The 16,392-nt window shown below is 38.7% G+C and overlaps 1 protein-coding gene across 1 annotated transcript; it reads left to right on the forward strand.

The window, feature by feature from the left end:
- The first annotated feature begins 7,018 nt into the window (after positions 1 to 7,018).
- LOC109247463 (keratin, type I cytoskeletal 27) lies at positions 7,019 to 11,981 on the forward strand. Its single transcript, XM_019416101.2, has 8 exons — positions 7,019 to 7,506; positions 8,231 to 8,313; positions 8,679 to 8,835; positions 9,115 to 9,276; positions 9,362 to 9,487; positions 10,848 to 11,065; positions 11,496 to 11,545; positions 11,661 to 11,981. The coding sequence occupies exons 1-8, from the start codon at positions 7,093 to 7,095 to the stop codon at positions 11,801 to 11,803; spliced, it is 1,353 nt and encodes a 450-aa protein (XP_019271646.2). The 5' UTR covers positions 7,019 to 7,092; the 3' UTR covers positions 11,804 to 11,981.
- Positions 11,982 to 16,392: the final 4,411 nt, after the last annotated feature.

The following is a 16,392-nucleotide window of genomic DNA, read 5'->3' on the forward strand; positions in this document are numbered from 1 at the left end:
CTGTAATCAGACCCTTCAGGTGCCTCTGGATTCCCTCTTTTTCCCACAGAAATGCTTCCAACATGCAGGTCTTAAGGCTAATGGTAGTTTGTTCCATCAGCTTATATTTTGGGTTTCTTGATAATACCTTGCCCCCTAGATTTGTTAGAAAAGTTGTACATGGAGGGAGGGTGCTTGGGTGGCTCAGTTGGTTCAACATCTGACTCTTGATTTCAGTTCAGCTCATGATCTCACCTTTCATGAGATCAAGCCCTGAATCAAGCTCTGCACTGGCAGCACAGAGCCTGCTTAGGAGTCTCTCTCTCCCTCTCTCTCAAAATAAATAAAATAATAATAAAGTAAATAAAAAATAATAAAAGTTGTACATGGGTCTCTGGTTTTGTGATATAATTGTTCTGTGTGATCTCTATGTAAGAATTCAAAAATTCTGCCATTATTGCCATGAGTCCCCAGAATCCACACCTTATTCTTGAAAGACATTTCTGTTTGGTGCTGAGTTTTAATGTGAGAATTATCTTTTCTTAATATTTTGTAGAGATCATTCCAGTGTCTTTGAATTTCTATTGTTGCTAATGGAAGCTGCTGACAGTCTGATTATGGTTCCTTTGTAGATGATCTCTATTTTCTCTGGCTGCTTTATGGTCTTTTCCTTGTCTTTGGTGTTCTTCGGCATCACTATAATGTGACTAGAAGTAGATTCTTTTTTTTTTTTAATTTTTTTTTCAACGTTTTTTATTTATTTTTGGGACAGAGAGAGACAGAGCATGAACGGGGGAGGGGCAGAGAGAGAGGGAGACACAGAATCGGAAACAGGCTCCAGGCTCCGAGCCATCAGCCCAGAGCCTGACGCGGGGCTCGAACTCACAGACCGCGAGATCGTGACCTAGCTGAAGTGGGACGCTTAACCGACTCTGCCACCCAGGCGCCCCTAGAAGTAGATTCTTAAATTCACTTTGCCTCTTCTATTGGAGGACTATTTCTAGTCTATTCTAGAAAATTCTTACCCACTGTCCCATTCTGTTAGTGTTGTCTTTAGGGTGACTCCAATCAAAAGCGTGCCAAAATTTCTCTCCAGTCTCTCTCTCTCTTGCTCTCCCTCTGTCTCATTCTCTTTCATTTAGAATACCTTATCATTTTCCCTACAATTTACTTATTTTCTTCTCAGTTATGTCTTATCTGTTGCTTAATGCTCAGTTGAAATTTTCAATTTTAGGTATTATATTTCCCATTTCTTATTTTTATTGAAGTATAATTAACACACAGTGTTCTATTAGTTTCAGGTGTACAATATAGTGATCCAACAATTCTATATGTTGCTCAGTGCCCATCATGATAAGTGTCCTCCTAATGCTCTTTATCCATTTATTTTCTCTTCTCATTTCTTTTTCAAATTTACCTAGTCATTTTTGATAGTCACTCATTCATTTGTAACACCTGCGGTTCTCTCTTTCACTTCCCTAAACACAAAAACCACACTTTTTTTGCATACACTTTCTTATAATCTTATTATCGTTGGTCTTTGATGTCCTATTCTGTAGACTCTAGTTAGGGTTGACTCTTAGTCATATGGGTTTGTTTCCTCACACGTTTATTTCATTATGAGTGTGTATATGGTTGGAATTTGACTTTGGGAGTCCTGCAGGGTCAGGACAGAGATGATTTCCCCAGGGTACTATGGAGCAGTACCAACCTGAAAACATCTTAAATGAATTTCTTGGATTGGGGTTCTCAGAGTAAGTGGGCATGAATTCAAGCTGTAAGACTGTATCAGAGTAATGCCATGATTACAAGTCATCATCAAATATCAATAACATTAATATTATTGAATTTTTACTCAGTACCATCAGTGACAGAATGATTTACTGGTTTCTCCATTTGGCCAGCAAGGAGATTTTTGTAACATCATCTTTTCTACTGAAGTCATAGGCTTTTGGGATATACAGCTTTAAGTGGTGGTCTCAAGTTCAGCTATGACACTTGGTCAGGTCCAAATATTATTCCTCAATGGAACTCTTAAGCAGAAAATCTGTTTCTGCTCTGGGTATATTTCTAGGATGACTCGAGCTTTTGTGTTTGCTCACCACTCATATTTCAGCTATATGTGTTTTCTCTTTTTAAATGACTTCTTTTCTTTTCTTTTGAGCTTAGATATGAATTTAAAAGACATTTTACAATAATTTATTCAGCATTAGGATATTTCATCTAGTCTTATTTAACTGCTAGACATGGAGATACTATGGTGTCTATTTTTTTTTAAGTTTATTTATTTATCTTGAGAGAGAGAGAGAGAGAGAGAACATGAGCCAGGGAGAGGGGCAGAAAGAGAGGGACAATCTCAAGCAGGCTCCGAGCTGTCAGCACAGAGCCCAACATGGGGCTGGATATCACAAACCATGAGATCATGACATGAACCAACATGAAGAATTGGACACTTAACCAACTGAGCCACCCAGGTGCTCCCCACAGTCTATATTTTAAACTGGACTCTGTATCAACTTTGTTTGTAAATTTTACAATAAAACCTCTGTACCTTACAATGAAACTTGGGGTTCTTTTTTTCTTGGTTAGTTTTAAATGAATTTTTACTTTTTACCAAAGTAATGAGTGTACTTTGTTTTAACAGTCAAATCATGCTAAAAGTAAAAACAAAAGACAGTAGTGTCCTTTCTCTCCCTTCTTTTACCTCAAGCCCTGATTTCCACAGGCAACCACTTAAAACTCGTTTAGCTGCTCCTTGTCATCTTTATCTCTATATTTTAAAATGATATGCATTATTCAATATTTCTTGATTTATTGGTTGTAGATATTATATATTGTGCTCTTAAAGGAAGGTTGAGAGTTTTGCCTTTACTACCTTCCTTCTTCTCCTAATATAGTTATACCATAATATTTGGTTAAATCAATGTTCGGTATCTTCATCATTATGACTAAGTAAAGATCGTTCGTTATTGTGTTGAACAGTATACACCATGTTTTCTTGGACAACTTTTTGCTCTTCATGCAAGCAATATTTTTCTAACATTTTTACTAGCCAAGTTTCCTATACATCTTAATCTCTCATACTCTTTCTTACATAAACAAAACCACCCATCATTTTCATGTATCCCCGGCAGATCTCACACTCAGAATCTTCCCATCTTGTATTTTTTCTTTCAACCTAGTACCCAGCCATCATCAGGGATGTGCACTCAGTGCACTTGTACTGGGACCCCACTTCTTGGATTCTAAGCTTTCCCTTATCTTGTTCATTTTCCCTTCTAGTGGTTTTCTGACAAAGTGTGTAAGGGAGGTAAATTTTTTGAGAAATTTCATGTCTGAAAATATTTTTATTCCACCCTCATTCATGATTAATTGTCAATGTAGAGGATTTTAGGTTGGATATCACTTTTTTTTTTAATGTTTATTTATTTTTGAGAGAGGGAGAAACAGAGCACAAGTAGGGGAGAGGCAGAGAGACAGAGAGACACAGAATCTGAAGCACGTTCTAGGCTCCGAGCTGTTAGCACAGAGCCTGACGTGGAGTTAGAACTCATGAACCGTGAGATCGTGACCTGAGCCGAGGTGGGACGCTTAACTAACTGAGCTACCCAGACACCCCGGATATCATTTTCAAGTAGAATTTTGAAGGCATTCTTCCTTGGAGTCATGACTTCCAGGGCTGTTGACAATTTCAGAGCCATGCTGATTTCCACATCATTGGTTGTGTTCTCTTTTCTTCCGGTATTTTAAGTGTTCTCTTTCTCTCCGTGGTTCTCTGAAATAAACTGAGCACATGCTGTGTGGCAGTTCTTTTTCACTTATTACTCATAGTTCTTGGTGGCCTCTTTCAACTTAGCAGCTAGGTCCTTTAGATATGAGTAGTATTATAGAATATGTTTATAATATAATTTCTTCATCATGTCTTCTTTCTCTCTTTCTGATTTACTTAAGGTTGTTCTTCTTGGACTAAGCCTCTAATTTTCTAATCTTTTCTTTTATCCATCTTTTTGTCTTTTGTCAACAGTTAGGGAGATTTTTTTTAAGCTTATCTTCCAACTCTTCCATTGAAGTTATTTTAGAAGTTATTTTTTAATTCTGAAAGCCCTTTTCTTGTGCTGTTCAATTTTAATGGTACTGTATTCATGTTTCAAATATGCAATATTTTTGTTACTTCTAAGGACATTAATGATAGGTAGTTTTATTTTGTTTTTTAAGTTTTCTTTCAGCTTCCTTTATTATCTGTTTCCCAAGTGCCATTTTTCTGTTTCTTTCTTTGAATCTTTGTCTTTCATGTTGAAGTGTTTTCCATTGTATGGTGTTCTGAAATTCTGCTCATCTTTAAGAGTAAAGCCCTAAATATTTGGAGGCTGTGTGTGTGTGTGTGTGTGTGTGTATCATCACTCCAGAGTGGTTGTGCAGTAAGCATTCTTTGGTATATTCAAGTATCTGCAGGTATTTTCTCTAGAACTCTTCAGGTATCCTGGGGAAGAATCTGACAACTAGAAATGGCTCCCTAATTTGCAGGGGCTAATGCAAAATGAAAATGTCAGGTCCCTTGTTCAAAAGTCAGGAAAAAGTTCAGTGAGAGATACTAAAATATGAATATTTTTCTTTAAAAACATTGTATTACTTATAACATATAATAGAGGTTTAGTAATACAGATGTCACATAATCTTACAAATTACAAAGAAATAACATTTTTGATGTCATAATTTTATGTAATACAATAGAGTATGCTGCTTTATTAATATGATTTCTTGATCAATCAGCAGATTTTTCTGGCTTGCTTTTCTGCAAATTCACTTATTAGGTCATGAAAATTTATATTTTTACCAACTTCATTTTCAACCTCTATAATTGAAAGCGATGTCCGTTGTTCTTGGCAAATGCAAGATCTCAAATAATCTCAAATGGAGACAACAATAGGAGCAAATACCAAAAGGAGGGAAAGGAGAAGAGCAGTAAAATAAAAGAATGAATAGGTCAGGTAAGTACAACCTACCTCAAGAAGAAACACATGTCAGGCAAAGGAGCTTTATCTAGTTTATAGTCCATGGATTTTAAACCACGTTTTTAAACTCACAGAAACACAAGTCATGTCTCCATTTTAGAAATGGCAGCTCAGCGAGAATGAACTTTGCATTGATCACACAGCCAGGAAGTTGCAGAACTGGGATACAGATGCTGATATATCTGAATCCAAGAGCCCACATTCTTTCAATTACATGAATGGTGGTGTGTTTTAGGAATGGTGCCTTGACTTCCTGATCTGCCTACTGACCAAGACAGAGAGGAAAAAGACTTGAACCAAAATCCAATAATTGAACTGAAAAAAAATGATAGTGAAAAGAAAATAGAAGAGATAAATGCTTCAAGAGACACTGCAGAAGTACGTTCAGTTGGACCTAGTAATTTGTTGGATGTGAACTGTTAGAAGATGACAAAAATTAAAGATTTCTTAGCAATCTTGAGCATGAGTCAGAGTAATTCCACCAGTAAGTAATGAAAAAAGGTACAAAAGACAAAGTCTGATGACAAACTTTGATATGACAAAGTGTGAGTGTTGAACTAGAAGTCATGACAGAGCCTCTCAGTAGAAACGTCTGCTGGGCATAGTGAGGCCCAGTGGGTCTAGAATGGGGCAGAGGCCAGCGCTAAAGATGTATATTTAGAAACCATTCACCTAGAGCCAAAACAACAAGAAGGGATAACAGCACCAAAGGAGAATGTGTAGGAAACAAGAAGACCAAGCACAAACCTGTAAGGAATGACAAAATTTAGGGCACAGACACACTGAATGAAAGAAAGAACAGGAGCAAACAGAAATATTCTAATAGAAGTATTCCCAGAAGGCAATTGTTCAGAGCTCAGTAAACCTGGGGTGGTCAGTATCAAATGTGCCTAAGATAGTGTAGGAGAATAAACACAAGAAACACTGACTGAATTGGAGATGTGGGATAATTAGCAATCTTTAAGAGTTAATTTCAGTAAAGTGCTGGGACCAAAATTCAGGAGTGAGTAGGAGGAGAAGAGTGGAGGAAGTGAATGCAGAAAATTTTTCTAGAAATAATGAAAGGAAGATGGGTGTCTGGGTGGCTCAGTCAGTTAAGTGTCCAACTTTGGTTCTGGTCATGATCTCACGGTTCATGGGTTTGAGCCCTGTGTTGGGCTCTGTGCTGACAGCTCAGAGCCTGGAGCCTGCTTCAGATTCTGTCTCCTTCTCTCTTTGCCCCTCCCCTGCTCACACTCTGTTTCTCTCTCTCTCAAAAATAAATAACATTAAAAAAAAAAAAAAAGAATGAATGAAATGAAGAAATGTAAAAATGCAAGAAATCTAGAAATAGAAAGGCCACATACAGACCATAGTTTTAGTCTTTTCATTTTAAAGATAAGGAAACTAGGCCCAGAGACGTTAGCTAACACCTTTATTTAACCTGGGTGGCAAAAGAGCTTAGACAGAGAACGAGTAAAAATGAAATGGTAACTCAGGAGGGATAAGGATCAAGGAAGACTTTCTGTTGCCAAATAAGAGTCCATTTAATTCCCCAATTTTCATTTAAGACCTGGCCTCCTTCCTCTAGTACCATGAGCTCATGATCTTGAAATTATTTTCAATACATCTGAAAGAAAGATCATATTATCCACTGAAAACCATGACTATGATGCCTCGCATGCTGGAAAAATATATGATGTTGTTGGTTTGAGCAGGGGAAAGAGAAATTTGTCTATCACACTTTTTTATTCTTAAAGGAGTTGTATAGTCCTGAAACCTGGAGGACAGGAAGGATTGCTCATACTAAATTTGAAATGCATCACTATAATAATCTTGATAATACTCCTCCCTGTCCTATTTTGGAGATAACAAATAACCCCAAGGTAACTATCCACCTACAGAAATGGACACAGTAGGGTAAAGGCGTTCATTAAAAAAAAAAAAAATCACCCAATTATGAATAATTCAGGATGAGCTGGCAAACACCATTTTGCTATGAGTAGCAAAGTTCATCAAGAAACACCCTGATAATGCGTATATAAAGACAAGCTCAACTGTTTGAGCAGAACATTTGCCATCGAAGCTTCACCCCAGGAACAAGCTCTCCAGCCTGGACATCATGTCTGTGCGCTTTTCTTCTGCATCCAGACGGCTTGGCTCTAGCGGGGGAGTGGGCTTTGGGGCTGGAAATGCATGTGGTGTGTCAGGCATTGGAAGTGGCTTCTCTTGCGCTTTTGGGGGCAGCTCACCTGCAGGAGGCTATGGCGGAGGGCTCGGAGCGGGGACGGCCTCTTGTACTGCCTTCATGGGGAACGAACACGGCCTCCTGTCGGGCAACGAGAAGGTGACCATGCAGAACCTCAACGACCGGCTGGCCTCCTACCTGGAGAATGTGCGTGCCCTGGAGGAGGCCAACGCCGACCTGGAGCAGAAGATCAAGGGCTGGTATGAGAAATTTGGGCCTGGTTCCTGCCGTGGTCTTGATCATGATTACAGCAGATACTTCCCAATAATTGATGACCTCAGGAACCAGGTAAGAAACACAATGTTGTGAGGGTTAGTTAATACCCCAGAGAGTATTTAGCCACACGAGCACCCACAAACGTGTATGCTGTTACACACAGCAGGGCTTTGCTCTCAGCTTCTAATTTTCAGAAGTTCATTATTAATATTAAAAATAATTTATTAAAAAATTTGTTAATGTTTATTTTTGAGAGAGAGAGAGAGAGAGAGAGAGAGAGTCAAAGTGTGAGCAGGAGAGGGGCAGAAAGAGAGGGTGACACAGAATCTGAACCAGGCTCCAGGCTCTGAGCTGTCAGCACAGAGCCCAACACAGGGCTTGAATCACGAGCCATGAGATCATGACCTGAACTGAAGTTGGAAGTCCAACCAACTGAGCCACCCAGGCACCCCAATATTAAAAATAATTTATATTAAAATTCTAATCTCCGAACATGGCTCACCCATACCTGGTATGAGGTATGCATGTTTATGCTTTTTGTGATATGAAAATATCAAAAACTGCCCAATGTTTCCTGCTATTTATTTATAAGTTTTTCCATAGAAAGGATTTTTTTAACAGGTGGGGTGAAGTGGTAAAAGAGGCCAGACTTACTTTCCCGTTTCCAAAAGAATCATCTTATTATTAGAGACAGAATGCCAGAAAGATTACTATAATTTCATAGGTGACTTTATTTCAAGGGGATGTGACATTTTTAGATTATTTCCTCACTCTTAACTAACTCTCCATTTATCAGATAATTTCTGTAACTACCAGTAATGCCAATATCATCCTGCAAAACGATAACGCAAGACTAACGGCTGATGACTTCAGGCTAAAGTAAGTAAAGCTGAAGAGAAACCAAAGAAGGTTATCTCAACATTCCCCCCACCCCTTTAATTTAGGCTATTGGAGGTCACCTAACTTGTTTGATTTTGCTTCTTTGTTTTAAACCAAATGCGTATAAGAATGACCAGCTGAATGGGAAATTTAGGAACTTACACAAGTGAATGTTAAGATCATATGAAAGATTTTCGAGTGTTCCTATTCTCTTGCTTCAAAGAAATTTGTTCATTGCATTATGGGCAGTCTAACGGAAATTTTGAGTAGATTTTAACAGTTCGACCTCAAAGCACGGTTGGAGTTTTATGATGACCTAAAAAGTGATGGGACTAAGGTAATGCAGGTGTCTACTATTTCCTAAGGTTTGAAAACGAACAGGCCCTTCACCAGAGCGTTGACGCGGACGTCAGCGGTTTGCGCAGGGTCCTGGATGAGCTGACTCTGTGCAGAACGGACCTAGAGATCCAGCTGGAAACTCTGAGCGAGGAGCTGGCTTACCTCAAGAAGAATCACGAGGAGGTAGGTGCTCCGTCTCCCCCGATTCCACAATCCGCCTCGCTCCCAAAATTGAAAAATACATGTCAGATGACGAATCTGATGTCTGACGTCAATATTCCAAAAGGAATTTGTCGATTTCTCCCTATGGTTTAGACTGTTTGAAATGTTCCTATCCATCCGCCCCCAAAGAAACAAACTTTTTTAAACAAAGCAAAACAAAACACTTCTAATCTTCTGCATCCTGGCTTGTCTAGTTCCTTTGAAAATACTCAGCTCCTAACATGGTTACCTTTCTTTTAGGAAATGAAGGCCCTGCAGTGCGCGGCAGGCGGGAACGTGAACGTGGAGATGAACGCGGCGCCCGGGGTGGACCTCACGGTCCTGCTGAACAACATGCGGGCCGAGTACGAAGACCTGGCCGAGCAGAACCGCAGGGACGCGGAGGCCTGGTTCAACGAGAAGGTGAAACCCCGTGGGGGCGCGCTTACCAGGCCCTGAGCGCTGATGCAAGGCAAGCTGTACCCTAACATGCTCCCCAACCTTGCAGAGCGCTTTGCTGCAGCAGCAGATCTCCGACGATGCTGGTGCCACCACCTCAGCTCGGAATGAGCTTACGGAAATGAAACGTACTCTTCAGACTCTGGAGATTGAACTTCAGTCCCTCTTAGCAATGGTCAGTAAAAAGTACAAAAAAGATTTGTTTCAGAAATTGAGGCAAAAATCAGAAGAGTGCTTCTTCTACGTGATATTACTTAGTTTTGTTTTTATCCGTTAATGACCGTGCTTTGAAATAAGACACCTTTGCATTTTGCCCAGCAGAACCCCTCTTTGCCTGGAAAGTATACCTAGATGCTCATAATTATGAAACATTAGAAATTAGCAAGTACAATTCTTTTGAGGTGCCCGTAAAAGAAAAGCGTTTTTACACTGAGTCTTCCCTCCTAAGGCAAAAGATCAAAAAGCATTCTCCATGGAGTGCAAAAATACCTTTTCACCTCTCCTAGCTTCCTCATCTAGCATTCCTTTGGAACACTTAATTAAGAGTACTTACAAGTTCCATCTTAGGTGGCATAAACAAGAAGCAAAGCAGAGGCGGGAAGGTTGCCTATAAAGCTAAACAGTCATGATAATAATAGTAACCTTTTCATTAAGGCCCAGCACTTTCCCCCACAGGAATCCACAATAACCCTAGGGCTTGGGCAGGGCAGACTTTATAATTCATGTCATTATTTCCAAAAGAACAATCTAAGATTCAAAGAGTCTCCCCAGAGTCCCCCAGTTGAATATGAAGGAACCAGAACTTTCTCTCCAGATTTCCTAGCTCCCACCTCTATACTTTTTCCACTATGGCAAGTAAACAAACCTTTAGAGTTGATCCACAAAGGAGGGTATGAATGTATGTGAAATTGGGACTTTGCAAAAAATTCTTGCAGAAGAAAGAGTAAGACACTCTTATCTTCATCCCATGTAAAACTATAGCAGGCATCCCTCTTTAGGAGAGACCCTATATAAACCCATTTGGATTCACAAGCTGATGAGTCAAACCATTCAAAGATTTAAAAGGTCATTCTTTCCTTTGGGTCATTTTACTTCTGGAAAGTTTATACATTTCACTAGGGGATTGTCTTTTAATAGAAGAGCTAATCTCCATGAGAGGAAGCTGTTACATGATTAGAAACAAGGCAGCTAATTGTCTGAGAACTTTTTTCCTGGGGAATGTGGCAAATTGTGCCAGACTCCACAAGCATAGGCTATATTGGTGGGGTAGAGGGATCTTTACACTGTGCCCTATGAAGAAACAAGTTCATCTTTGCTAACACTCCTGGACATGAGTGACATTCACCACCAACTGTGTCATTCTCAAACACAACAACAGTATGACGATTAATATTGAACAAGGGGGACTCTTTGGGGTAAATATGGTCATTTGCATTATGTAAGGATAACTCTTTTAAATGTCTCTTAAGTGCTCTGCCTGATTCTAAAACAACATTGTGACATTTTCTACTGAACTGTGTCTTACTGATCCTCAGAAACAGTCCCTGGAGTGCTCCCTGACCGAGACCGAAGGGAACTACTGCACGCAGCTCGCCCAGATCCAGGCTCAGATCGGGGCCCTGGAAGAACAGCTGCACCAGGTCCGAACCGAGACGGAGGGCCAGAAACTGGAGTACGAGCAGCTGCTCGACATCAAGGTCCACCTGGAAAAGGAAATTGAGACCTACTGCCGCCTGATAGATGGAGAGGATGGGTAAGTACCACTTCCAGTGAGAAAACATTTTATCTTAAGGTTATTGATTTTTTTTTTGAAATCAGGGATAAAGTATTTATGACCCATGTCATGTGTACATAAACTCCTTCTAGTGTTATTTAGAATCCAGATATCTCCCATCTTTTTTTTAAAGTTTATTTATTTTTGAGAGAGGAAGGCAGAGAGAGAGCACAAGCAGGGAAGGGTCAGAGAGAGAATTCAAGCACACTCTACACTGCCAGTGTGGAGCCCCATGAAGGGCTCAAAGTCATGAACACTGAAATCATGACCTGAGCCGAAATCAAGAATCACACTTAACAGACTGAGCCCCCCAGGCGTCCCCAGAGATCTCCCATCTTAAATCCTTGTTTTACAATTTCCTCAGCAAAACAGAGTGAAATAATTAATGTAAGCTCTCTTATTTTTACAGCTCTTGTGTTAAATCAAAAGGCTATGAAGGACCAGGAAATCAAAGAAAAGGTAAACAAAAGCTGTGTTAAGCATCCGGTATTTACTTGTATGTTTCAAATTATGAGTTAATTATTTCCCCTTTATGAATTTGATAAATTCTAACAATTCTTATGTGTCATTTTAGACTCATCTAAAACCACCATGGTTAAAACGATTGTTGAAGAAATAGATCCTCGTGGCAAAGTTCTCTCATCCAGAGTTCACACTGTGGAAGAGAAATCCACCAAAGCCAACAACATAAAGAGTGAACAGAGGGTGCCTTCCTGAACCCCCAAAGAAGAGCCCCTAAATTAAAATACCAACCTGAAGCTAGGTTCCTAAGTGAAAGCCCTCTTATTTTTCTGCTTTTCTTCCAGTGACTTAAGAACCTATTTTTAGAATTGTAGCATTTCTTTGGATTTCTCTCTGGTGGTGTTTCAATAAAAACTCTTCTTGTTGCAAGACATCTTCACTGGTTGTGGCCAATCCTTGCATTTTAAACATACCCCAGATGGGAGCTGAATCTTATTTTTAATTTCTTCTGTTTAATTCAGTGGCCTTCACAAGTTAGGAGTAAGTTTAACAGGCAAACTGGTTGGAGTCTTTTTCACATCTCTGTAAAATTTTAAATCTTTCCCCTTCCATCTATAAACACTTGTTATGCACACTTGCTAAGTGCTGGCAATGAGAATAAAAGTGTATAAAATCTAATCCCTGAGTGCAACTTGCTCATAGAGTGGAAATAAGAAATTGAAGAGCCAAATACATCCTTAAAATAACAACAACAACAAACTGTAAATGGTGATATTTGAAGGTAGAATGGAAAAGAGAGAGATGTAGGAACTAGACAGGGCAAAAGTGGAATTCTGCAACACAGTGTTTGGCCACAAAACACATCTTAACAAACTGTAGAAGACTGAAACTGTATCAGGTGTCTTTTCTGGCCACAGAGTATGAAACTCGAAATCAATAACAGAAGGACAATTGGAAAATTCAGAAATATTTAGAAACTAACTAAGACATTTCTGAACAACCAATGGGTTAAAGAAGAAATTGAAAGGAAAATTTAAAAAAAAATCTTGAGACAAATGGACATGAAAATATAATATACCAAAACCTATGGGATGCAGCAGAAGTAGTACTTAGAGGGAACTTCCTGGGATAACCACCCATATCAAGAAAGAAGAAAGTTCACAAATAAACAATCTAACTTTACACATCAAAGAACTAGAAAAAGAAGGAGAAATTAAGCCTAAAGTTAGCAGAAGGAAGGAAATAATAAAAATTAGAACACAAATAAATGAAATGGAGACTAGAAAAGAAACAGATAAGATCAAGAAGACTGAGAGTTGGTTTTCTGAAAAAATAAAATGGACAAATCTTTACTAGACCAACCAGAGAGAGAGAGAGAGAGAAAAACTGAGAAGGAGAAAACACTTCCAAACTCACTTTACAAAAGGCCAGAATTACTCTTATACCAAAACCAGACAAAGATGCTACAAGAAAAGAAAATTATAGGCCAATATCCCTGATGAACTTAGATGCAAAAATCTTCAACAAAATTCTAGCAAAACAAATCCGACAGCACATTAAAAGAATCATACACCATGATCAAATGGGATTTATCCCTGGGATGCAAGAATGGTTCAGCATAAACAAATTAATGAATGTGATACACCACATTAACAGAAGGAAGGGTAAAAATCATGTGATCATCTCAAAAGATACAGAAAAAGAATTTGACAAAACTCAACACCTTTTCGTGATAAAAATGCTCAACAAATTAGGTACAGAAGGAATGTAAGTCAACATAATAAAAAGGCCATATTTGACAATACCACAGGTAATAACATAGTCAATGGTAAAAATAAACTGAAAGCTTCTCCTCCATGTCAGGAATAAAAAATAATATTCATTCTTGCCACTTTTATTCAATACTGGAATTCCTAGCCAGAGCAATTAGGCAAGAAAAAGAAATAAAAGGTACCTAAATTGGAAGAGAAGAAGTAAAATTGTCTCTGTTTGCAGATGACATGCTCTTATGTATAGAAAATCCTAAAGACTTCACCAAAAAACTGTTATAACTAACGAATAAATTCAGCAAAGTGGCAGGATACAAAATCAACATAAAAAATCAGTTACATTTTTATACACTTAATAAATTTTTCAAAAAAGAAAATTAAGGGGCACCTGGGTGGCTCAGTCAGTTGAGTGTCCAACTTCAGCTCAGGTCATGATCTCACAGTTCATGAGTTCGAGCCCCGCATTGGGCTCTGTGCTGACAGCTCAGAGCCTGGAGCCTGCTTCAGATTCTGTGTCTCCCTCTCTCTGCCCCTTCCCTGCTCATGCTCTGTCTCTCTCTGCCTCTCAAAAATGAATAAAACTTAAAAAAAAAAAAGAAAATTAAGAAGACAATTCCATTTATAGTAGCATCAAAAAGAATAAAATACTTGGAAAAAAACTTAACTCTGGAGATGAGAGACTTATACACAGAAAACTACAAAACATTGATTAAAGAAATTAAAGCACCCACAAATAATTGAAAGACATCCCATGCTCATGAACTGGAAGAATTAATAATGTTTAAATGGCCATACTACCAAAGCAATCTACAGATTTAATCCAATCCCTATCAAAATCCCAATGGCATTTTTTATCATAAACAGAAAAAGCAATCCTAAAATTCATATAGATACACAAAAGAAACTTAATAGCTAAAGCAATTTTGAGAGAAGACAAATCACACTTCCTGATTTCAAAATATATTACAAAGCTACAATAAATAAAACAGTATGGCAGACATAAAAATGTGGAGAAATTAGAATCCTTGAGCACTATTCATAGGAATGCAAACTGGCATAGCCACTATGGAAAACAGTATGACATTTTCTCAAAAAGTTAAAAATAGAATTACCATACGATCCAACAATTCCACTTCTGGGTAAATACCCAAAAGAATTGATTGCAGGATCTTGAAGAGATATTTGTACATCCATGTTAAGAGCAGCATCATTCATAATAACTAAAAATGTAGAAGCAACCCAAGTAACCATCAATGATGAATGAATAAGCAAAATGTGGTATAAACATACAATGGAATATATTCAGCCTTTGAAAGGAAGGCAGTCCTGACACATGCTTCTATATGGATGAAATTTGGAAGTCTTTATGTTAAGTAAAATAATTCGGTCACAAAAAGACAAATACTGTATGATTCCACTTATATAAGGTACTAGAGTAGTGGAATTCATAGGGAGAAAAAATAGAATGGTGATTGCTAGGGGCTGGGGGAGAAGAGAATGGGGAGTTATTGTTTAATGGGTATATTTAAGTTTTACAAAATGAAAACAGTTATAAAGATGGATGGTGGTTGCACAATATTATGAATGTATTCAATACCACTGAATTGTATGCTTAAAAATGGGTAAGGTGATAATTTTATGTTCTGTGTATTTTACCACAATAAAGAGAGTAGAGATCCCAGAAATATATCCACATATATATGGTCAACTTATCTTTGACAAAGGGGACAAGGATACATAATGGGGAAAGGGTAGACTCTTCAACAAATGGTGTTGGGGGGCGCCTGGGTGGCTCAGTCACTTAAGTGTCCAACTCTTTGTTTCGGTTCAGGTCACCATCTCACAGTTTGTGAGTTTAAGCCCCGCATCAGGCTCCGTGCTGGCAGTGCGGAGCCTGCTTAGGATTCTCTGTCTCCCTCTCTCTCTGCTCCTCCCCTACTCATGCTGTTTCTGTCTCTCTCAAAAATAAAATAAAGCTTTAAAAACATGTTTAAAAAAATGGTGTTGGGAAAACTGAATATCACATGTAAAAAGAGGCCCATGTGGAAGTGGCCCCTATCACATACTATACACAAAAATCAACTCAGAATGGATTAAAGACCTAAACATAAGACCTAAAACAATCAAAGTCCTCAAACAAAACATAGGAGACGAGATTGGGCGTGTTCACGGTGATATGGCCATAGACATAGGAGAAAGTTCCTTGACATTGGTCTTGGAAATGATTTCTTAAAAGTGACACCAAAATAAAAGGTAAAAAAAACCAAAGTATATGCAGGACTTTTTTACATAACTTCCAGGAAAGAATCAGTAATAGTGATACCCAGCACTTTAAACTCTATTCTAAGCCTCATTTTATTCTCAAAACAACCCTATAAGATAGGTACTGTTAATTACGCTCTTTTTATACATAAGGAAACTAAGGCAGAGAGTGACTGGCTTTCTCAAGGTCACACAGCTAATAACTGGAATTGCTGGAATGCTAATCCAAGCAGTCTGGCTCAGAGTCTGTGTGCTTCACTCTAACATAATACCGTAGTATTGAGAACCTCAGGATTCCACAAGGAATCCTTCCTTCTACTGAGGGAAGGGAGGAAAAATCTAAATGCATTCTAACTTCAAACAGACAAAGATTAAGCCGTCATCAGAGTCCTTTACAAGGAGGTAAGGGACCCTGCAGAGTGGCTTCAGATAGTGTCTGATCTCATTCCTCAGGTCCAATGTTCACCTCAGAGCAGAGTGGGACTATCAAAACCAGGGAAGCCATTCTGTGGGAAGAATTAACACACCAGAATCTGATTCTTGGGATACCTGGGTGGCACAGTAGGGTTGAGCATCGGACTCTTAATTTCGGCTCAGGTAATGATCCCAGGGTCATCGTGGGATCAAGCCCCACATTGGGAGTTGGACTCTGTGCTGTGCATGGAGCCTGCTTGTGGTTCTCTCTCTCTCTCTCTCTCTCTCTCTCTCTCTGCACCTCCCCCACTTTCTCTCCCTCTAAAAAATAGAAAATTTAAAAAATTTTAAAAAGAAACTGATTCTCCAAAAAACTATTATCACTATAAAACAAACGTC

Source organism: Panthera pardus, unplaced genomic scaffold (assembly GCF_024362965.1).
Source record: "Panthera pardus isolate Hobbes unplaced genomic scaffold, ASM2436296v1 HiC_scaffold_3, whole genome shotgun sequence".
NCBI lineage: Eukaryota > Metazoa > Chordata > Mammalia > Carnivora > Felidae > Panthera > Panthera pardus.

Coding starts and splice junctions, on each gene's coding strand:
- LOC109247463 (XM_019416101.2), top strand. CDS start 7,093: ATGTCTGTGCGCTTTTCTTCTGCATCCAGACGGCTTGGCTCTAGCGGG. Junction 9,277..9,361: donor AGGCCTGGTTCAACGAGAAG/GTGAAACCCCGT, acceptor CCAACCTTGCAG/AGCGCTTTGCTGCAGCAGCA. Junction 11,546..11,660: donor ACCAGGAAATCAAAGAAAAG/GTAAACAAAAGC, acceptor GTGTCATTTTAG/ACTCATCTAAAACCACCATG.